Below are 23,650 nucleotides of genomic sequence, written 5' to 3'. Positions count from 1 at the left end.
TTTTTAAAATTGAATTTGGGTGGCCAAACTTAACAAAAAATAGCACAGAAAGTACAGCTTTATTGGATCAGAAAGGTACTATGTAATCCCCATTATCAGGTGTTAACCCTAACCCTCCTCAATCCTCCAATCCTCCAGAGGTGTTACGGAGAGCATCAACAACCTGATTGACACCTTCATGCAAGCCGCGCCGGGCCAGAAGGAGTGCGACAACTCCTTGCGCAACATCCAGACCATGAAGAACATCTTGGACAACATCAACGAGCCCATCAACGACTGGACCTACTTTGACTGCCTGCAGGGCGTCATGGAAAAATCCAAGGTCAGTCAGGGGACAAAAACCGTGACCAGGGGCGTGTTTTCGTGACCGTGACCAGGGGCGTGTTTTCGTGACCGTGACCAGAAACATGTTTCCGCTTTGGTCATTGGTCAGGCGTTTTCCCGTCTTTGGTTATGGCTGTGTGACGTCATTGTTTCGACCAAACGAGAACCGAAGGTTGGAGTTGGTTATCACAGATTTAAAATGGCGGAAAATACTAAAATGTATTAGCAGACGATATTTTTGTCGCCCCAAACAGTAGCGAATTATGAATTCCCTAAAGTGTTATTGCATGCAGCAAACCAAAAAGGTTACTTTCTTCCAGAATGTGAAAAGAGAGGGCAGCAGTGGTGGAAACATACCGAATGTTGGCCTGTAAAGCGAGTGAAAATGACGTTTGTCGTTAGTCAACGATGTCGTCTGCCCGTTAAAATTATAATTTGCTATTATGCATGCGCATGCGGTAAATGACGGTTTCCTGTTCTGCGTTTTCTTGCGCCTGCGTAAACATGTTCCTGGTTACCGTTTTGACGTCACAAACATGTTTCTGGTCACGCCCCTAAGATGCCAGTTTTTTGGCTATAGCCGGAATACCAGCTTTTTTAGGGTACGTAAAAGTCTGGCATTCCATCTGTTGATAGGCCGGAAAAATAGATCTCATGTTGCGTGCAAATAAAAATTAATCTTATGTTGCGTGCAAGAAAAAAAAAGAAAAAAACTACATGTCGTCATTAAGCCAATAGGAAAATTTGTTGCATGTTATGTGTTTTCAGCGTGCTAGACTCGTACCAAGTACGCCGATCAAATGTAATTTTTTTGGCATAGACCTGCCACATTCACATTGTATGGCGAACGATAGTTTAAAAGCGAAGTGTACTGGTGTGTGAGTCTTAGATCATTGTGCATGCGCTGCTCCATGGCTATCGTCATGCTAATGCGATACACTATTGTGTGTATAGCACTCACGAATATCTGCAATTTATCTTCAAGCAAACTTGTATCCTCGATCCTGATTGGTCGATCTATGGCAACGACAGTGTGATATGAGGCTGTATTGCAAGGTCCATATCGCACCCTGTGTATTGCGCTATTTCAAGATGCGAGCGACATTTCAGCTGCATGCTCTAAACAGCTGAAAGGTTCGTGGAAAGCGATGGTCCAACTTTACTGCTCGTCAAGTTTGCTTGAAGATAAATTCGTAATCACGCTCGTGCTCGTGAAACACGGAAAATGTAGTGCATCTGTGTCCCACATACCACGAGGCCGAACACAGATGCACTGCATTTTTCCGTGTTCCACTCGCGCTCGCGGGATAACTAATAATAGCACCCTCGGCGCATAGCACCCTTGGCTTCACCTCAGGTGCTATGTGCCCATCGGGGATTAAAAACGCTATCTCCCACATCACAACATGACAATGGCCCTCGATATCACCTTGACCTGGATCGTTGCCCATCTTTCCTTCCAGGATCTTGGTGAGAGCATGGGTGGCATCACTCAGAATGCCAAGAACGGCCAGCTGGAGGAGTTTGGACGGAACGTGGAGGCCGCCGGTGCAGCCGTCTGTGGATTGACAGAAGCTGCAGCTCAGGTGGGTGTTTTTATTATTATTATTAATATTATTATTATTTTGCAGGGATATGAAGTGTTAAAGTAACTGTGTCACACAGAGAGTCACTGCGTAAAAAAAAAAAAAAATAACACTTCGGAGAGCAGTGAAGCATGATCAAATCTGCCTGCTTGCCCTGAGCTGAATCACACAAAAGAATTGTGCAGGGATTTGAAACGTTATCCATACTCCACAGAAGATTACCTCAAAGGAATTTGAAATGTGGGTGCTTACTACATTTATATGAGCAAAAGTGGTTTTGCAAAACTTGAAGGGTTGTGAAGTGCAGAAGACTAGGAGGTTGTATTTACTAGGAGGTTGTACATAAGAGTAGTGCGTGGGGTTTTCATCATGTTTATCCGTCACATTGTGTTCTGTTCGTAGTCCCATCTTCAACACACACACACACATCCAGGTATCACATTCTAAATCCCTCACTTTTGTTTTCCACCTTCAGTCCGCCTACCTAGTGGGTATCGCAGACCCCTCCAGTGTGGCAGGCCGACCCGGTCTGGTCGACCAGTCCCAGTTTGCCCGCGCCCACCAGGCCATCCAAGCCGCCTGCAACAGCCTTCTCAACCCAGAGAGCAGCCAGCAACAGGTTTGTAGTCCTCTCCAGATTTCCCTCCCGCCTCCCCTCCACACCTTTGCATTTTGGAGAGTAGCGTATGTTGCACACGAACCCTGTTTGCACACTGTTACTGCATTCCTGTCCAGGGAGGTAGTCAAGTCCATCACAAGTCCATCACAATTCCTCCAGTGCCAAGTAAACTCACAAGCTACTCAAATGAGCTTTGACAAAGGCATTCCTTTGTAACTGTTCATCCACTCTTACTTGTGACTGGATTTGTGATTTACTTGTGACTGGACTTCTGGTGGACTCGACTACATCCCTGTTCTCGTCTCCTCACACTGAATAATAAAGCAAATCGTGAAAGAAATGAGACTGGCTTTTGTCACGCTTGTACAAATATCACATCTTGACTGCATTGTTATTGTATGTGCAAGGAACGTGACCAATAAAACTGCAGATGTATTTTTTAGGGGGTATCCAAAAGTCAGTTTTGTCTCTGACAGCCGCTTTTGAAGACTTCAAGGCATATAGGATCATTTGCATTTATCAAAGTATTATCAAAAAGCTTACTTGGATTAAAGATCGTACTGGTACTAAACACCCTGTGAAATTATTCCATCTGGCTTGCTGTCGTTTAAAAGAAATCAAGAAATTTAGGCGATTTCCAATGATCAGTCAATTGACTGATTTATGGAAGTACAGAGCGCTATGTACGAAACCGTGAATCTTGATCAAAAGGTTGTCCATGGTTTTCACCGTTTTCTCGAAAAGTGTAATATCCACTGAGCAAAAACTTCAACAGACTATGTTTTAAGCACTCTTCTGTTGATTTTGAGGAGCGTTGTTATTGGAAACAAACAAAACGCATGAAATGCAAATGATGTTATATGCCTTTAAGGCTTCTGACATTGGCTCCATGTTATGGTGCATGTTTGGTGCAAAATCTTAATCTCCATTTGGAACTAGTTTGGCCTTCAAAGACTTTATCATTATTCTAGATTCAGAGATAAGGCAGAAGTCAAAGAGTAAAGCCTGTGTTTCGAAAATGCCTGTGGTCTGTTTTATGCATGCTGTGGCCAATTGGAGAAACGGGAGCATTATTATGGCTAATAAACACCAAAATGCAATGTTGCATCCGGGATAAGCTTAAGTTAAGATATAAAAAAAGGCCAATTGATTTTCATTTGGTGTTTTAGACAGATATCCAGAATGTATTTTTTTGGCTTGTTGAGGTCCAACATATGCAGAACTTTACACTAGTTTAGACCCCGAATGACATTGGCTTAACCCTAACAGCCTAGGCCCTTTTGGCTAAGAACGATCCTCAATCCTGCATAATCCACCAATTGCCACCATGTAAACATTGGATTCAGCCTCAATCCTCCAGAATCATCCGTTATTTCTTGAATTTGTTCAGTGGAGGGGTGACCGTTGCCTCAATCCTTCAAAAACCCTCCAGCAATCACTGTTAATGGGTTGAGGCAGTGCCGTTGACATTCAGAAGCAGTGCGGATGATATCGGGCATATTAATGCAGGGCTCAATTAAGCATGACAAAACATAAACATATGGATACAGCCTACAAACTCAACACAATGCATCCTCTGAAACCAACCGACACTTTTTTTGCCATTCAGCCTCAATCCTCCAAAATCTTCCAAAACTGCCTGGAGGAATTTAGAGGATTGAGGAGGGTTAGGGTTTTTAAAAGTGCTCTTTTGATCTGATGACTCCAAACATTACATAAATAAGGAAAAAAAAATTTAAAAACTCTGTCTCTGGTCAGCGCGCGCGTCGATTTTAATCATGCGCGTCAAAATTTTTTATTTTTTTCAAATTAACACAGAAGCTACAACTAAGGAGCACCAAGGAATGGGGAAATTGCACCAAGGCAAATGATAAAGGGCACCAAGGCAAATTATGGAGGACACCAATGTATAATGAGGACACAAAAAAGCAAAATAGTACCCACCTTGTCTGTACAATACAAGCTTGAAAAAAAAAAAAGCCACCAAAAAAAAAAAAAAAAACGCGTCGCCGCATCAATTCTGGAACTTCGGTCTGACCAGAGACCGACTATTTTTTTTTGGGGGGGGGGGGCCTAACAGATGCAAATGTATAGCTGTACTCTTGCTACATGTATTGTTGCCCAAATTTTGTACCCAATGTACAAAGTACAAAACATTCCGTTCATTGAAAGTGTTGGAACATTTTTCACCCAGATGAAAGTTATGTTAAAAGCAGCGCATGTTTGGACCACCCTTAGTTTGTTTTGAGTTATTTGTATGTTTGTGTGTCTGTTTGTTTGTCTTTGCACCATTAACAAACTATTACAGTATTGTCAAGAACCATGCCACCAATTAAACACCCTTCATTTTAGAACTTCCACGAATACTTTCTGTTGACCGTTCATGTTAAAATGAATTTTTTTAACATGGTCGTGCGTTCCAGTCCCACCCGAGTGATTTGAATCGTTTTCACTCGGGAAGGGGGGGGGGGGGGGACACAGAGTATACAGTGTTTATACATTGGTGAAGGCAAAAACATTATTGAATTTACATCACCCCGATGCAAATTCCATCTTATGAATAATTACCTGTGAAATTAAAAATTTGGCTAATATCTACCCTGTTGCTTGTTAATGGTCCCCCAACCTGACAAACTAAGTCAGAAAACACGATTGCTACTTTTTGTCAACACAGGCCGGTGTGGAAATTAATAGGTCTCGTTCAAATGACGTCATTTCCTACAGACCATCCACATGCATCGGCATTTTCAGCATCAACTTGCATAACACGCATCGGCTGCGTCGTATTTTGAACACATTTCGAGCAACAATCGCGCGTACTTGGAACATTTTCAACACTGCGCAATGTGTGCTAGATTGCGTAAAATACGCAGTTGCACTTCTCCTACAGAAATGGCCGTCATTGAATGAGCCCTATATGACTGCCAAACATTTCACCCAAGTGTTGCCTCTAGATCCTTCAGCATGTCAAACTGATGTCAAAATAGAGTGCTTAGTGTGCTTTGTCTAACGCACAAAAGAAATTCTCCTCAATGTTCATTAGACTCGTTTACTGAAACCTGGTCACACATATCCTCCTTCATCTCCTCTCAATACCTTCCCCCTCCCCTCCCCACCCCCTTCCACTTCACCACCCCCCCTTCCACCTCACCATAATTAATCCACTAACACAAGCATTTTTGTGCCTTTTGTCGTTAGACTATGGGCGCCCTGATGGCAACATTTTCCGCGGTCACGCCTCTGTTCGGCAAACTGGTCCCCAATACCTCCATCCATTCGTCTGTCCGTTTATCACCCCGTATGTTTGATCATCTGACCAATTTGCTGGTTAGCGAGACACAAAAATCATTCTAAATACGTGTATATACTCTACCACTTCAGTCTTTGCTAAAAAAAAAAAAAAAAACTAGCTCTGGACCAACGGTCAAATGGCAAGGTTATCATTGAATGTACTCTACAATAGATTAAATAATTTTCAGAGAAACTATTTCGTAACTACCTGTATTTGCAAACTTTGGTCTTAATAATTTTTAAGTATCCGTCAGCAAAATCTTAACAGACAGAGAAGCTGATATGAGAGCTAAGTATGCTGTGAATTACTCAAAGGAAAGTGTTGACAGAATAAGCCAGTTCGGTATTCCAGAATAGTCTGGTGCACAACAAGATTTGACAAATTTTTGGGGGGATAAATGCGGCAAATAAACGCACACAAGGCTATTAGGGGACATGGTAACAGAATCTGCATTCTGTATAATTTTTTGTGCAATCGGAAAAGATTGGACATACCGAACACTTAAAAACACTTTGCTGTCCAAAGGTTTTTTTTTTGCAAATTGTTACTTCAGAACACGACGATCTATTCAATTTTGCTGGTACGCCGCTATGCTTTTGCACGCACACAATGAAATGTTTATTCCGAAAGAAAACACATGCGCAGTTGGAATACCGAACTGGTTTATTGCAAAGTTTGAAGCACAGTTGTTGTGGCAATGAAATTTTTCAAAAATGAAAAAAAGATAACCAGAACATCTGATTTTGGAATTTTTTAAAAATTTTCCCCAAAGTCATTGATGTTGACCACGGCCCGTACATGCATAAAAATGCACATTTTTTAATTCAGAAACGATTCTCATGAAATAATTGGTCCAGAGCTAGCTGGCAATTCCTTAACCATTTCCCTTCTACGCCTCCTAAAAAACAAAAACTTTCAGCAGAGCAGTAACAACCATTTGCTTACATTTGACCTAAATCCCGTTTTGATTTTCGCAGCCCTTCATGACTATTTTATTTTGCAGCTAGAGTTGATGGTGAAAGTAACACCGCATCAACATCATCAATTCCTTTGTTTTGCTCATTTTTGTTTTCTTCCAGGAAGTGCATGACCGTTTAATTTCAGTGATAATTTTGCATGTGTTTTTTTTTATTAGGGCTTGTCATCATTCATTTTGCATTTTGCATATGTTTAATTTGTGTTGAGTATTGGGAGAAATGTTACATTATATGGATCGATGGCCAGAATTTCAGGGATTTTTTTGTCACCAGTGTTATCGTGGCTACAAGGAGTGGCTTCATAAGGCCAATTATCTCATTCCTAAAAAGTTGGGTTTTTGTTCATGAACAACGTGCAGTTCAGGGCGCCCTCTGATATTTGAGCGTCCGATATCGTAGTGTAACTGGATAAAGAGGCGACAGCCATTTTCTGAGGGGCCACCAAAATGCGCGCACGCCTTGTCTAAATAATCTGCGGGGCACCACCTTTAAAAATGGTTCCTAATTATGTTCGCCGGATTACTCAATATTGTTACGCTCGCTTTCTTTTATTTGGCGGCCATTTTAGATATTGATATTCATGTATATAAGTTATATCTCTCCATTTTCAAGTTGTCTAAAATGCATGGCACACACCCAAAGCCTCCAGTGTAGTCAGCCCAAAGTTTCAAACTATTTTTCCCTAATTTTCCCGTTGTTTGAATTATTAAAAATTTATATTGAAGCTTGTGTGGATCACAACGTGGGATTCAATGTAGAAAGCCTGTTTAGTTTTCAATGTGGTGTGAAAGAGGTGAAAATTAAAAACTTCTGAATCAAATGCAAAAAGAAATTATAGTTTGGTTTCAGACATTTGGTCATATTGTACCTTGAAATGATCTGGTTTGCTCTCATACAGTCTGTGCTATTCATTCAACAGCAAAAGAACATTGTTAGTGGCAAAAAGTCATTTGAATGGATGTTGTACCATTTTAGTCAACTACCCACAGTAAACAATGTGACAAAAAAAACAGATCTACATCGATTTGGTTGTCAAAATCTACAAAAGTGTCCTTTCTTATGGCTATATTATGAATTGAGTTTGCACGATATCACCAGAATGATGTTGGTTTTCCTTTTTATTGTGTCCCTCCGCAGGTTTTGGCCGCAGCCACTGAGGTGGCCAAGCACACGTCGGCGCTGTGCAACATCTGTCGCGTGGCCTCGTCCAAGACCAGCAACCCGGTGGCCAAGAAACACTTTGTGCAATCGGCCAAGGACGTGGCCAACAGCACCGCCAATCTGGTCAAGAGCATCAAGGTATGTCAGACCTAGTCCCGAGAGATTTGCTGCAGAACCTGTCATGGTTTTATGAAACTGTGTGCACTAGTATCCCCTCGACCTTGAAAAAGACAGTCAGACTTGTTATTACGTACTTCACATGCAAACCAGTACGCACCAACGCGGGCACATCAACCAGGGATGATGTCAAAATCCATCACAAGTCTTCACAAGTCCTCACAAGTCAAAAGCTATTCAAATGAAGTGGGACAATGCAGCAATTCTTCATCCATTGGTACTTGTGACTAGGATAATGATTCACTTGTGACCAGACTTGTGGTGGACTGTACCACAACACTGCCATCTACTGTTTGTGCACAGAGCCCATTGCACTTTCTTGTTATTTAACAAGTTAGGGGATCCCATTCCATTCTGCGCATAGTTAAATGAAAGTTATGAGCAACATGGCTTACAAATACTGAGTGGGTCAGAGTGGAATGGGAGGAGAATAATCACAAGGTAAAATCTGGATTTTTCGCCTTGCGAAATGGAAAAGTCCAGATTTTACCAATTTCACAATTTAAAACCACTTAATATTTTGTTTTATACAACTGACATATAGATCCTTGTCATTTGATTAACAGTTAAAATGAACTTCTATTTCAATACAAAATTGGTGGGGAATGTATTTCTCTCTTCCAAACCACCACTTCACAAAATGGTTGAACCCAACTCTGTAGCTACTGGCTCCAACTCTGTAGCTACTTGCTCTTGGGAACAATACACGCAACGCTCAACGGGCACACCAGCATGCATTTGCACACAAATACCTTGCCATGCAACAAGCATGATTCTAGCTGTTGAATAGTAAATCCCATTCCCCATGGGCGAATGGGACTTTTTGAGCCCCGGCACGAATGGGAGCAATAATGAATGTCACGTGATTTGAGTTCCACCAATCATGTGAAAAGGATCTGTATGTCAGTTATATACCGTAATTTTCGGAATATAAGCCGCGGCTTATACGTTGAATTTGCCCATGAAAATGTTTACTGCGGCTTATACACAGGGCGGCTTATACGCCGAGCCTTGAAGAATAAAAATGATATTCAGATGTATATTTAATGTGCTGGTATAAGGAAAGATCTGTTGCTGAAATGAACCATCAATTAAGAAAGTCATAATACAAACCGAAAGCACGTCCAACGAAAAGGTACCGAGCGGTAAAAAGTACGGCTAGCGAAAGCTGTCTCTTTGACATCGACATCGACAACCGGCCGTACGTACGTGATTCTAGTGCTGCATGCATGCTGCATGCCTTTCCCATGGACCACACCATTTGTTGTAATAAAGGGGGGTACTTTCTTGGGAACAATAATTACCAATATTTTTGCTGTTTAAAAACAGAAAAAAAGATAACTAATACTTGTTATGGAGTTCCAAATATTTCTCTATTCAATAATCGTTGTTCAATGTCACAATATAATTTTTTCTTGAAATGTATTCAAGAAACGATGTAAAACTCAAAGCAGGGGCTAAAAATCACCCCTTACGAAATGAATGGATTCGTCCATAACATTTTCAGCATCGTGTTGACTATTTTCGAAGAAAGTTACAATCGCAACTTGAATTTTGACGTTAGTAATCACAACAATTTGATACGTTTTGTTGTAAAAACGGACCTGTTTATTCTTAGGACAAAACAAATCAGCATCTGTTGCCACAAAGCAGCATTTGTAGCCTCCAGTCAGACGACACACGGTGGGTTACATACATCTCAAGTGCTGGGGGAAATTGTTATCATTTGCCGGCGCTAGCTGCTGGGCCATGCCCTAACGTTTTAGGCCGGGGACCGGACGGGGCAGCCGGCAGTAATTCCCGGTGTTTATTTCTCATCATCAATTTCCATATTTGTTTGTATTATTGTAAGAGTATCAACTGTGAATGATTTGATATAAGTTTTGTGGCCCTTTTTATAGCTTTCGTAGTGTAAATGGAACTGGTTCAGAGCATTTTGACTAGAATTTGGAGGCCCTACAAAATTGAAACCACTGCGGTCGATGCGGCTTATACGCCGGTGCGGCTTATACGCCGACTTCAAGTCTTAATTTGCAGATTTTTGCGTACTGCGGCTTATACGCCGCGCGGCTTATATTCCGAAAATTACGGCAATCACTGTTATTTGCTACCCCCTCCCCCCCCTCCGAAAAAAAACAACTGTTTGATACAATTAGAAAGGAGTATGAATGCAAATTAGTTTTAAAAAAAATCCCCTAAAATCAAATTTATGCTTTTTGAGATACCCACTTTTCAAACCAAACAACTTTAGAGATGTTGATAATAGCTGGTTCCCCGATCTTCTTGCAGGCTCTGGATGGTAACTTCAGCGATGAGAACCGACAGAAGTGTGCCGCCAGCACCAAGCCCCTGCTGGAGGCCGTGGAGAACCTCGTCACCTTTGCCTCCTCGCCAGAATTCTCCAGCGTGCCGGCCAAGATCACTCCTCAGGTATGTGAAATTCCAGTCATGTACTGTCAGTTGAAAAGTTCGCACAGTCGGCTTCGTCTCGGGTGCTATGTGTCCCTAGGTAGTAAAAAAAATCCTCTATGTCCCACATCACAGCAGTCAACAGTTGTTGAGTGTGGAATAACTTGCAAACATTGATCAACGAAAGAAGCGCATGTGGCTTACTAATATGTATGAAGTGTAATCATAAAGTGTACTCCAGATGTGGTAGTGTAAATGCTTCCATTTCCTTTTTCCCCTTGCAGGCTCGTCAGGCCATGGAGCCCATCATCTCAGCCGGCAAGATGATGATCGCCAGCTCCTGTGCCTTGATCCAGACTGCCAAGCCGCTGGCTCTCAACCCCAAGGACCCGCCCACCTGGCAACAGCTGGCCAATCACTCCAAGGACGTCTCCGACTCCATCAAGAAACTTGTGTCTTCCATCAGGTGGGTGCTGTTTTCCGCAGTGTGTCAAGTGCTTGCCTCTCACCCAGCAGTGTAGCCAACGTTCTCACCTTGGGGGGGGGGGGGGGGCGAGTGGGAGAGCTGGATGCACAGTGGGGGCGCCCAATTTCTCTAGCATGCTTGTTGAAAGATACACAGGGTTTTTTTCGCTCGGTCACTCGATCTCCGTAAAATCAAAAGGAGGGGGGGGGGGAGGTTGGACACCATCTGTCTATGTGGTGCCCTTCAAAGCAGACACTATCGGATAATAGGTGGCGAGAGACACTTGCACAACGTAAACAAAGGGGCACTCATGAAAAAAAAAAGGCTGCTGGTCAAAAAGGACTAGCAAATTTCCAATGGGGGGAGGGCAACAATTTGTTTGGGAGGGGAGGAGGGCATTGCAATGCCGCTGCTCTCATTGGTTGGCCGTGGTTTGATTCCCTGCTCAGGTCATATGCAAGTAGAGTTTTTCGTTGATTCTCTCCTGTTTTGTGAGGGTTTTCTCTGGGTTCTCTGGTTTTCCTCTCTCTGCTTTCGTTCTGGCTGTGCTCCTTGGTAAGACATGGTCATTTGGCAGCTGCCTAAGGCGCTTTTACATGCAGTCGGCTTGCACTTGTAGCTATAGCTGATATGACCATGCTTTGACTGTAGGATATTAATAAGCCAACTGTGTCTACCAGTCACCTGCTTTTGTCTGTTGTAAGAATTTGACTAGTCACAGTGACTACAACAGATATACATGATCTGACTGTTGGTGACTAGCCTGTGTAAAAGGCAAGGCAAGGGAACAGGATTGAATTTTCAACTGTCTGTGACTGATCAAACAAAAGGAGGGTTAATGTGGGCTCGAGTGAAGATAGTTGAACTATGGTCAATAAGAGTTCTCATTCAAACTTGCGCATAGCTGCTATTAATATGAAATCAAGTCGGGAATAAATGTGGAATTTCAGCATCTAATCAGACACACATGTAACAGCCCCGATGTAGGTGTCGTTAACACCGAAAGCCTGGCATCCCAGTTTGACAAGCTCTGAAGCTAAGTAGTTGATTCCAATCAATATTTCTAAGACTTCAGGTGCTACACCTCATCTACTCTTCAAGCTTTAATGTTATCCTCCAGAACGGGTGGCTAGATGAAATTACCCCCGTTGCAGAATATAAGCTCACCTTTACAATACACGTCCATATTATTTGATTTGTATTTCACCTTGTAATTTTTCAGGGACCGTGCCCCTGGCCAGCTAGAATGCGATAACGCCATAGAGCAGGTTAACCAGTCTATGAGGGATCTGGACCAAGCCTCCCTTGCTGCTATGAGCCAGAGTCTTCCACCGCATGAGGGCGCTACTCTCAAGGTGAGTGTTTTTTCTCTTGATTAAACTTTCTTCCCCTCGACCAAACTTGGAAGCATTGTACTTGCATGGCGTGCTCATCACATCTATTCTGAAGGCTAGCACTGCGAGATATTGTATAAGATGGGATTTACATCGGGGAGATGTAAATTTCATATTTGGTTTTGCCCTTCGCCAAGTTATTATTTTTTTAAACACTGTATACTCAGTGTTGTCCCTGTATACTCATTTTTGTCCCAAGCCCTTAGACAACACTGAGAATTCAGTGTTTATATAAAAAGAATACAACAATGAAGGGGAAAACACAATATGTGAAATATTTGTCAAGGTCTTTTTTCTCGCACTGCGTACCTGAATTTTGTTTCCCCTCTACCATAAATCTTTCACAATTCTGTAGGCTGTCGTGACCCCAAAGTAACTATAGCATTGCCCATAGAGCGACTTCCTTAAAATTGCGTTCCCTAGCTATTTTTGAGTTTCAAGCCGTAAAATAGATTACTTTTCTATTGCTATTTTCTAAATTGCTAGTTTCCTAGCATTGCAAAAGTTATTTACTTTTGAATGAGACATCGACCGAAAAAATCAACCATGTTTAGTTATTTAATTACTTTTAGCAATGATTACTTTACAATTTCAAATTATTGACTGCCAGACAATAAGTCTGTTCTTGCGGTGTAGGCTGGTTCCCGTCCCGCAGTCAGTATCAATAATGTATGGACCGGAAGCCATTCTGAGTGCAATGCGGATCTGTCTGTGCCCAAAACAAAAACATTGGGTTGGTTTTTTTTCAGAGAGTTGCAGTTGTCAAAAAAAGGGAAAAAAGGAGATTTGTTGGGTTGAAATAAAACATACAAGTTGAAAATGTATTAACAGAAAACAAAATTGAATTTGTTTAAGAGCACAGGAAATGCAACTTTATAGTCCTCAAGTTGAATAGACCAAGTCCAATAATTTGTCTCGATTTTTAAAAAGCTGTGTTCTGGTTTGGTATTTTTCTGTTTACAGAGCTTCACTGAACAGATGGCCAACAGCGCCGTGGAACTCAAGTACCAGATTGACGAAGTTGCCACCGCCTCCAAGGGACAGGCAGAGAAACTGGGACATGCTGTAAGGGCTGCAGTTTCAAAAGTTTATCCTAGATTTCTGATCAGGGTCTCGAACTCAGATCCCCGTTTAAATAATGTCCAGTTTTTCACAAAGATTTGAAGAGCTTTCTGGATGCTTTAAGTCTATTTCCTGATCAGTTTCTCTGTTGGAAGAAGATTGCTGCTTCTTGATGTCCTCCTTTTTGTTTTCTTTCTTTGTATTTCTCTAAAATTGGCGCCTGTGGGAATTACTGCCTTTCTGATGGGATGATATGCAGAAATGCCAGTTAGTCGTGTCAAAGGGAATATACAACATTTGCTTTTGCTGTAATTTTCAGAAATGGATGGATTTGGGGGGTTAGTATTTTATAGCAAACATTGTTACACTGACTTTTTTTTAAGTTTTGGGTTCGTAGATGCTGGAGAAACCAAGATAAACAATTATGTTCTTGTAGTCTGGTTCCCTGACCCACTTAAGATAAAACGGAGCAATTTATAGACGTCGGGGAATTGTAAGGTCAGAGAACCAGTCTAGCTGGCTTGTACCCGTTCATAGGTGCATAATCGATTGCAAACAAAATGCAGACTAACTAAATATGGTAAATTGGGGGCAATATTAGAAGAAAAACAACAATTGATACAAAATACCACTTTTCTTGAAAATGTCAACGCACCAGTACCATGATTTTACATGATGCTTTAGACTGTCATTCACTAACAATCCAGTAAGGTATTTCATAATAATTTGGTAGTTTCTTTTATGCTTGCAAATGTTGCAAATGTTGCTTGCAAATGTTGTGACAGAGCTTTTAAGAGCTCAGTGAATAAACCTGAACATTTAGTTTTCTGAAATCTCATACATCCATCATCTAGTAGTAGTCAATGTGTATTGTCTGTGACAGAGCTTTTAAGAGCTCAGTGAATAAACCTGAACATTTAGTTTTCTGAAATCTCATACATCCATCATCTAGTAGTAGTCAAGGAGATTACAGACTAGGAGTTTTGGATCACTCGTTAATTAAATACCATGGTTATTTTTGCTCTATCACGGATATTACACTGTCTTTCATAACGCTAGAATTGCCCCTCCGTTGAAACCATTTTTTTTTGTATTGCCTTTAGGTGTCTTCCATGGCCAACTACTTTGACCCGTTGACGCGCAGCGCCATCGGTGCCGCCTCCAAGACCCACAACTCCCAGCGGCAGATGGCCGTCCTGGACCTGACTAAGACGGTGGCAGAGTCCGGATTGCAGCTGCTGTACGCAGCCAAGGAAGGTGGTGGAAATCCAAAGGTACAAAATTTAAAACAGCAAAGTTCCTAGTTTTGGAACTCTTTCATCCTGACCAGTTGCTGGGTCAATTGCAGAGTCAAACACACCAGGTGTTGATGCTAGTCTGTGCATATTTGGCAAGTAGTACGTATGTACGGTTACTTGTATTTTATCGGAATAGCAAGAACCTATCCCTACTTTGACTTGGTGACTAGGCATACTGCAGCCGAGAGTTGTTCTAACTCTCTCTTTGTTGCTCCCGAGAGGGGTGCTTGTTCACAGAGTCAACAATGAATGATGAAAGCACCGTGTTAATGCCAACAGTTGCAACTCGTTTATGGTTCTTGGTGTTCTTCTTGCAGGCTGTCCACACCCACTCAGCCATCGATGAAGCAGCGCAGGGCATGAAGGAAGCCGTGGACGATCTGAACACTATGCTGGAGGAAGCAGCCAGTGAGTTTGGCATCGTCTCAGGAATGGTGGATACCATCTCCAAAGCCATCCTGAAGGTAAGCTGGGAAAGACACCCCACCCATACCAACCCCTCCCCCAAACCCCCACCCCTCCCACACAAGGCATGAAGGAAGCCGTGGACGATCTGAACACTATGCTGGAGGAGGCAGCCAGTGAGTTTGGCATCGTCTCAGGAATGGTGGATACCATCTCCAAAGCCATCCTGAAGGTAAGCTGGGAAAGACACCCCACCCATACCAACCCCTCCCCCAAACCCCCACCCCTCCCACACAAGGCATGAAGGAAGCCGTGGACGATCTGAACACTATGCTGGAGGAGGCAGCCAGTGAGTTTGGCATCGTCTCAGGAATGGTGGATACCATCTCCAAAGCCATCCTGAAGGTAAGCTGGGAAAGACACCCCACCCATACCAACCCCTCCCCCAAACCCCCACCCCTCCCGAGCAAGGCATGAAGAAAGCAGTAGATGATCTGAACACTCTGTGCTGGAATAGGCAGCCAGTGAGTTTGGCATCGTCTCAGGAATGGTGGATACCATCTCCAAAGCCACCCTGAAGGTAAGCTGGGAATGATCCCCCACCCTTACCAAGCCCCACCCCACTCCCCCCACCCCTCACGAGTAAGGCATGAAGGAAGCAGTGGATGATCTGAACACAATGCTGGAGGAGGCAGATAGTGAGTTTGGCGTCATCTCAGGAATGGTGTATACCATCTCCAAGGCCATCCTGAAAGTTAGCTTGGAACGACCCCCCCCCTTAACCCTTACCAACCCCCCCCCCACCCCCTTACCAACCCCCAACAACCCCCTCTCCCCTTCTTCCATGCAAGGCATGATCTGAACACTATGCTGGAAGAGGCTATTAGTGAATTTGGTATTATCTCAGGAATGGTGGATACCATCCTCAAAGTAAGCCAGAACATCTTCTGCATGACAACCCCCTATACCTCCTACCAACCCCCCAAAAAATCCATTGATATTTTCAAGGTGAGGCACCCATGAAAAGCTAAAACAAATCATCTCAGTTCCAGACAGATGATATGTGTGGTGTGGCTTGACTTTGGAAAATAAGGTGACTTTTGTGGAATGATTTGAAAATGACTTGATGACAGCTCTGCCCCTCGGTTGACTTTAAGCCAATTTGGTATTTCGCGCAATAAAGTAGTTCGGGTCAAAGGTCATTCAGGATAAAGACTTCCGGCAGTTTACAAGTCAAAAAGGTTGCCGCTTAACTTTAAATTTGTTAAATGCTGCACTAACCAACATGACTTTCAGAAAGTACCACAAAGAGCCGATACAGCTTCATTGACTCGGAGATTGCTGTTTACGTTTATCCTGAATATCCTTTGACCCGCTATATTGAACGCATGCGCAGTTGGAATCCCGAATTAGCTTAATGTCACACATTCGTGCTAATCAACTCGTAACATGCTGGATAGGGTGTAACAAGTTGAGAAATTTTTCTTTCGGTTTTTGTAGACTGACGATACCATTCCCGAGAATGAAGCAGGCGAGTTTGTGGACTACCAGACGAGCATGGTGAAATCCTGCAAGGCCATCATCAAGACCTCGCACGACATGGTAAGGCCGACGGCCGGTTTATACTCGACGACGCGAAAAGCCAGCACGAACTCAAATTTGTGACGCCGTGGAAGTAATCGTGCTGCAATATATTGAAATATTGAATGCATTGCAACACCCCTCAGCCCCAGTTCCTTGGTGTTAAATTCCCTTCACATTGACTTGTGTTTTGCAGTATGAACTGCCCTTAATGAAGCATGTTTCTATAGATTAGTGAGATGAAGAGTGCATATTTGCTCGACTTTTGCCCCTTCTGTTTCCCCTATTTGAATCCTGTCCTTGCCTGTAAATTTGCAGTTATTGTTATGCTCATCAAATAGAACCAGACATCTGGGTTGAATACCACTTTCATGAAGAACATGAAAAATTGGAAACTTTCTTGGATGCCCGCTTTTTGTTGTTCATATAAATGGAATGCACCCCAGTCGATTAACCCTCTTTGTTGGAAGTCAATAGTCAGAGCATTATGTGAAACCTTTAAAACATTGCAGGTCAGTTTCAAGTGAAGGGACATACATGTAACTCTGTCAAACAGAGAGTCCCTGCACACACAAAAAATGCTCTGTGGAGAGCAGTGAAGCTTGACCAAATCTGCCTGCTTGCCCTGAGCTTAACCACACAAAAGAATTGTGCAGGGACTTGAAGCGTTATCCATACTCCACAGAAGACTAACTTGAAGGAATTTGAAGTGCAGAAGACTAGGAGAGTTAATTCAGTGTTTTTTCTTTGTACAGAAGAAATGCAACTATTCCGTCGCAAAATCTTTTGGCAAAAACAACCAGCGTTCTGAAGTTTTAAAACCATATAAAAATGTTCATCATCGTGTTTGGATTTTCGAGTGAAGAAGTCCTGCAAGATTAGAAAGTTTTGCTCAGTAGTTTTGTTGTGATTTTTTGTTTTCTTCCTTCCGTCCCCGGCTCCCAGCTTGCAGTGAGCAAGAGGAATGTGAGTCTTGTTGATTCTATCACGTCATCATCACATCCATTGTATCACAGACTCATTCAGGCATCAGCCTTACATCTCCATCGAACCCATCTCCACAAAAAAATATTGTCTCCAGTTTCTTGCATATTTATGATAGTAATATTTCATTGCTGTTTTCGTAACCAAAGCATGCATCCCTACATATATGGAATCTCTGTGCATTTAAGCCATGGTGTTTTTGTGCCCGCATTAAAAATAATTCTGCTGCTTAAAGCTTGAATCTGTGATGGCGATTGGTCAGTGCTACAACAGCCTAAAATTTCCAATTTGATCTTACTTGTTGACATTTTGTAAAAACAAAAATAACAATTAGGTGTCATTTTACAAATATTCAAAAATCCGATAAAGTAAAGAAATTAAGACTTTGATGAGACAACACAGCATCATACTTAATGCTGTGAAAACCATGACCATTAAACAAAATAATTTCATAAATCATCATCATAAAGCAGCGAAACACAAACTGTGAAATGTGGAAGCCAAGTGTCTCATAATTTCTTTAATCAATTGTAGTGTATGAAGGTAAGTCTAGGAAATTGATTAAAATGTTCCTGAGCCAATATGACCCATCATGTATTTCTACTCCCCCTGCATGGGATGCCAGTCCATTGCAGGTTACTCCCCAGCTAATGCCGGTACCCATTTGTACTCCTGGGTGGAGAGAGGCAAGTCGGGATAAAGTGGCTTGCCCAAGGACACAACATATGGCCAGCAGCTGGACCCTCTGATCATGAGTCACAAACCCTAACCACTAGGGCCCCCCCCCCCAAAAAAAAACATGCACATTTATGTGTGCACCATTGAATGCTGTACATGTATACTGAAGAAATTGTCTCAACGTTATTTTGAAAATAATGCATGACCATTTCATACAGCAAATTTGGGGAGAAGATTGCGTTAAGGTTTGCAGCTGAAGAATTTGTCTGACTTTTATGATCTGATTACAATAAATCAGCAGCGTTACACATACTGTCTGTACATCTGGCATAAGATAGATAGAGAGAAATCAGGCAACTTATTAGAAATCCATTAATTACATATCTTCAGCCATAAGCAAAACATAACTCGCTATTTACATGTTTACACAAGCACAACAGGTTATCATCAACTACACATTAAAAACCTAACCAAAATCAGCATTCCTGCCCTTGCTTATTCCAAACATTTTCTAAATTGCAGCATCCTAAAATACCGTGCACCCCTACCTCCCCTTCTCAATTAACCCAGACCCCCTTCCATGCACCTGCCAATAACCACCTTTTGATAATTCAAGATGAAAGTGTTTTCCAAAACCAAAAACTGCGCAACCTCAAATCCCAACCAAAAATCGAGAGCCAACCACTGATCCTCAGGTTTCCGAAGGTGTCGCATCCCAGCTTTCAAAGAGCTCCGCTGAACTGGCAAAATCATGTTGTGACCGCAAATTTCAAAGCTTGACTTTTTGCTGACATACTTTTGTAACCATTTCACACTCGGATATAAAACATATGAGTGTCGTGTAATCACTTTTCTGTACTTTCTGTGTGTGTGTTGTGTGTGTATAAAACTGAATTCACCATCATGCAGTGAATACATGGTCGAACACAGACGAAATGATGCCCTTGGTTTGGTGTTGTTTTAAGTTACTATGTATGTGAATCTGTGCATACAATATCAAGCAGGAATTTCTGAGGACAGGTCCTCTGTGATATTGTCTGTAGTAATAATATGATCTATGATTTTCATGTAACCAAACTTTTCAAAATCTGAACATTGTGGTAATGATCAAACATAAAAACTGTCCAAGAAATTTCTTGGTTAAAGGGAAAAAGGGAATTTCCATTATACAATGTCTGACTTTTTATAACTTCCACATAATATGTGAAGTACATTATACAACTACCGGTGCATTAATATTTAACATTTTACATGTATGCATATGTACACTTGGAATAGACTGAATACAAGTTACAACTAGTATACCAATGTTGTGGTCAAGTCTATCACAGTCCCTACAACTCCCTACAAGTCCCCACAAATCTATCAAGTCAACCAGTCCCAAGTCAAGTCCCAAGCTATTCAAAGAGCCGGGCAAAGGCATTCCTTTATTACTGTTCTCAAACTTGTCACTGTTCTCAAACTTTGTTACTATCTCAAACTTGAGATGGAGTCGACTATACAACACTGCTATGTACACGTATGCATGTAATGGGTTAAACATTAAGCACCGATAACTTTGAACTCACTTGTCTTTTTTTTGGATGTGTCCTATCCCTTCCCCGCTGTCTACCCCCAGGTCTCCAAGGCCAACAGCAACGTGGGCGAGCTGGGCACGCTGGCCAACAACCTCTCCCACGAGTACTCCAAGCTGGCCGAGGACTCCCGGGGTGCCATGGCCTCCACCAACCCGGAGGTAGGTCCGCGCTACGAGGTAAGTGACGGGCTTTCAACTTCTCTTCATCTGACATGCTTTTCAGTTTGTCGTTCATGTTGTTGGGGCACAGGCAGGGGGTGAGGGGAGGGGGTAGAGGGGTGTGGATGAGTAGGTGGGCGTAGATTTGGGGGGGGGGGGGCAGGGGCAGCTGTTTTTTGTAAAAAATATGACTTGAAAATGAATTAAACTGCTGCACACTTTTTACTGACTGGATTAACCTGAAATGTGTGACCTACTGTGGCAAAATATGGAATGTCCCACAAAACCTTGTTAGTTTTCAATGCCTGAAGTCGGATTGACTAGAAATATCATGTCAAAATCGATTTTGTTTTTTTTTGTATTTTTGAGTAGCCAAGCTATCCAAGATTCACACTATGCCTTCCTGTTAGGAAAAAATTACCCCCAAAATTGGAAGGAAAAAAAATGCCGTTGGCAACGCAATGCGTATATCTTTTTACAAAGCTGTTTTTCTCAAAAAATGAAGGTTGGTGAAGTTCAGCGAGTCACTGTTGAAGTATCTTTGGAATAAATTAAGCTACATAAAAATATTTGGTATCACTAGAAAGCCAATGATATGCGCTTTAACTTGATGTATGCAATTTGAAAAGTCAAAGGTACCGTAGGGGTTATTCCTCACTACGATATGGCAGGTCACATATACAAAACAAAATTAAGAGGGCCTGCCCGTCCTACCAAGATCTACAGAGGCCAAAAAAAAGAAATCGATTTGAGAGGGGGATCAAATTTTGACACATAGGTAATGGATATATTACATGGGCATTGGGTTATTAAGAAAATTTGTCCACCTATCATCTGTCCAGGAACATAGGCTTGCTCCCTGCCCCGATGCAGGCGAGTGTAATATGGAGCAGGCCTTTTCTGCCTGTGCCCCATTTTTGTTTTTATTTTGTTTATTTTTTTCCTTTTTTTGGTGAAGGTTCATTCATTCCAGCTTTGCGGTATCGGTTTCGCTAATAGGTTTCGTTGGACTTTAAGAGCTTTCATTATTTTCATTGCAGCACTTTTTTTTTTACTTCTTTATTTTGGTTTTTTAATTTGGTGAAAGGTTCATTCATTCCAGCTTTGTGGTATTGGTTTTGCTAACAGGTTTTCATTTGACTATGAGAGCTTTCACTATTTTCATTGCAGCATAATTGTTTTATTTTTATTTTGTGGTGTTTTGGCGAATATACTTATGTTCTACAGTGCTGTCATTTTTCAGCAGGCTTCAAATGTATCTTTCTCTGCGGTGACTACTCCAAATTTCAGGGGTTGGAAGTCTGGTAACTTTTCAGTGGATTGATGAGATGAACCAAGCGATGATATGTCGTCCTCTAGGTTGCGTGTGTGTAAATGTGTTCTGGTACACCGTGCCCTCTAGAGACGTGTGCACAATAGGGAACAAAAGATTGTATACGTCTCCACAGGACAATTTCTATAGATGAATACGTCTCCACAAGATTTTCACGAAATAGATATATGGATTTTACTCAAAAACTAGGAATTTCCAAAGCGGGTTGATGTGTCGCAAATGGAAGAGTTTTAGAAAAGGAATATTTAGTCCGAATTTCAGCCAAGGAAATTTATTCCGGTTAAAATAAGAGCATTTTGAAACTTCACTTTCAAACTCCAAAACTTTACTACACGAGAACAAAGAAATGTCTCCACAAGAATACAAATTCCAGTATGGGTGCACCATCACATTGTAATCTAATGTGAATAACAGTAACCACATACATGTTTGTGATATGACATTCAACACTCGCGTTGTATGTAAATTCTGGTGTTTTACAATGTATCGTCAACATGGTGCAAGCACAACAGGTAATATTTTTTTAAAGTAATGTAAAATTTCTTGCGAGCATCTGAGGGGTTTTTTTTTTGGGGGGGGGTGGTTTATCCCTCAAAAAATACCATTTTACTGGACATCTCTTTGGAAATTACACCAGACTTCCAACCCTGAAGTTGAAACGTTTGAAGTTCATTACTGTTTCAGCTTCGCACATGGGCCATTCGCTAACTGGTTCAGTTCACCGGTTTCTTACTTTTCTTGCAGCTTCTTTCTTTCAGCAGTGTTTTTTTCTTCTCACGGAGTTCTCCTTTCTTTTTATTATTTTTTAACTCACCGACATGTTTCAGACCTTCACGTCTTCTCATGGTGCTTTCATTTTCTTTTGATTTTTTGGGGGTTAAAATTTCATTTTCACTGAAGCAGCTTTGCAGTTTGGTTTTCCTCTCTTTTCATTTGCAGCACTCACAAAGGGGACACTCGGGATCAGTGAGCCTCATTTTTTTTCTTTTAATTTTTGGTAACACGCTCTCGAGAGTATTGATTTGAGTTTCCAGACATGATCGCTACATGGCTAGTAATATCAAATTACAATGTGTTTTGGAACTGAGAAAAAAACTGCAAGTTCCCATGGTCAGGTTCCCTGAAGTCAAAATCACTATTGCTGGGATGATTGCCACAGTGTTCTTGTTACCAGCCTATTTTGATCAGTTGCATTACTCATACTTATTCTCGTTGGTTGTCTGCATATCTCTTACAGTTGCATTCCTGTGTGCCGTTTTCGAGTTTCATCACGGAAAATAGATTCCTTTTCTGAACTGCTATTCTTCTACCACTACAAATGTTATTCACTGTTAAAAATGACATTGATTGATCAAAATCGGCCCACACTTAGTTAGTAAATCATTACTTTACAATTTTTGGAATTACTTGCTGCCCAACAATATGTCTGTTCTCCCGGCACAGGCTGGTTCCTGCCCCACAATCTGTATCGAAAATGTGGGGACCGGGCGCCGGTCTACTCACAAGACAGATCGGTTTGTGCCCAATTTAAAAAAAAAAACAGGTTTTTTTTTAAGAGGGTTGCAAACACCCAAAAAAGGGGAGAAAGATTGAAAATTTATTATTAAGAGGAAAAAAAAAGTTGAAGAGTGTGGGGAATGCAACTTTAATAAACAAATAATCCAATCAACAAATTATGATTGGCAATCATTGAATGCATAAAAAAAAAATGGCGGTATTTGTGCTCGTAGTTGGTGCGTGTACTCAAAACAAAATTACAACAAAAAAAGCCACCGAAACTTGTCATTGTCTGGAAATGAAATCGTGCTCTTTCACGCTAAAACTAACTTCTGCTGTTTTGAGTTTGACTTTCAGAAAGCCCGTCACACTTTTTATAATTTTGTTTGTATTTAAAAAGTTCTTTCCCTGCAGGTGAAGATAAATCCTCATAGGATTTCTGTCTTGGCAGAGTAAAATATTAGAGGATTCTCCCATGCATGCAAGTACTCGTATGTAAATGTAATCCAGGCATTTTTTGCAGTGTTGATAGGGCTGAGGCTGAGTCCGATACCAGACAGGGACTGATATAGATCAAATCGACGACACATTGTGTATAAGTAAGGTCTCCCCAGTGGACAAAGTTGATTCATGCAAAACGTTCAGGCATTGATATTTGAAGTACTTGTTTTC

At 41.6% G+C, this 23,650-nt stretch overlaps 1 protein-coding gene across 13 annotated transcripts in view; it reads left to right on the top strand.

Annotated features, from left to right (window-relative positions):
- The window catches only part of LOC119720635 (talin-1-like), a 114,241-nt gene that overhangs the window by 67,071 nt on the left and 23,520 nt on the right, over nt 1-23,650 (top strand). For 7 of the 13 annotated variants that reach the window (XM_038190389.1, XM_038190398.1, XM_038190397.1 and 4 more), the window contains 13 exons: nt 139-322; nt 1,788-1,910; nt 2,386-2,529; nt 7,936-8,097; nt 10,426-10,566; nt 10,830-11,011; nt 12,234-12,366; nt 13,369-13,470; nt 14,571-14,741; nt 15,083-15,229; nt 16,671-16,772; nt 17,697-17,717; nt 20,032-20,166. In XM_038190389.1, the coding sequence (XP_038046317.1) occupies nt 139-322; nt 1,788-1,910; nt 2,386-2,529; nt 7,936-8,097; nt 10,426-10,566; nt 10,830-11,011; nt 12,234-12,366; nt 13,369-13,470; nt 14,571-14,741; nt 15,083-15,229; nt 16,671-16,772; nt 17,697-17,717; nt 20,032-20,166 (1,747 nt within the window). The remainder of the gene's footprint in view (nt 1-138; nt 323-1,787; nt 1,911-2,385; nt 2,530-7,935; nt 8,098-10,425; nt 10,567-10,829; nt 11,012-12,233; nt 12,367-13,368; nt 13,471-14,570; nt 14,742-15,082; nt 15,230-16,670; nt 16,773-17,696; nt 17,718-20,031; nt 20,167-23,650) is intronic. The other 6 variants (XM_038190400.1, XM_038190395.1, XM_038190391.1 and 3 more) reach the window with 3 other exon arrangements.

The sequence above is a fragment of the Patiria miniata genome, unplaced genomic scaffold, assembly GCF_015706575.1.
Source record: "Patiria miniata isolate m_02_andy unplaced genomic scaffold, ASM1570657v1 HiC_scaffold_9, whole genome shotgun sequence".
Taxonomy (NCBI): Eukaryota; Metazoa; Echinodermata; class Asteroidea; order Valvatida; family Asterinidae; genus Patiria; species Patiria miniata.
The sequence above is the reverse complement of the archived record's forward strand: the minus strand, read 5'-3'. Positions and strand labels throughout refer to the sequence as shown.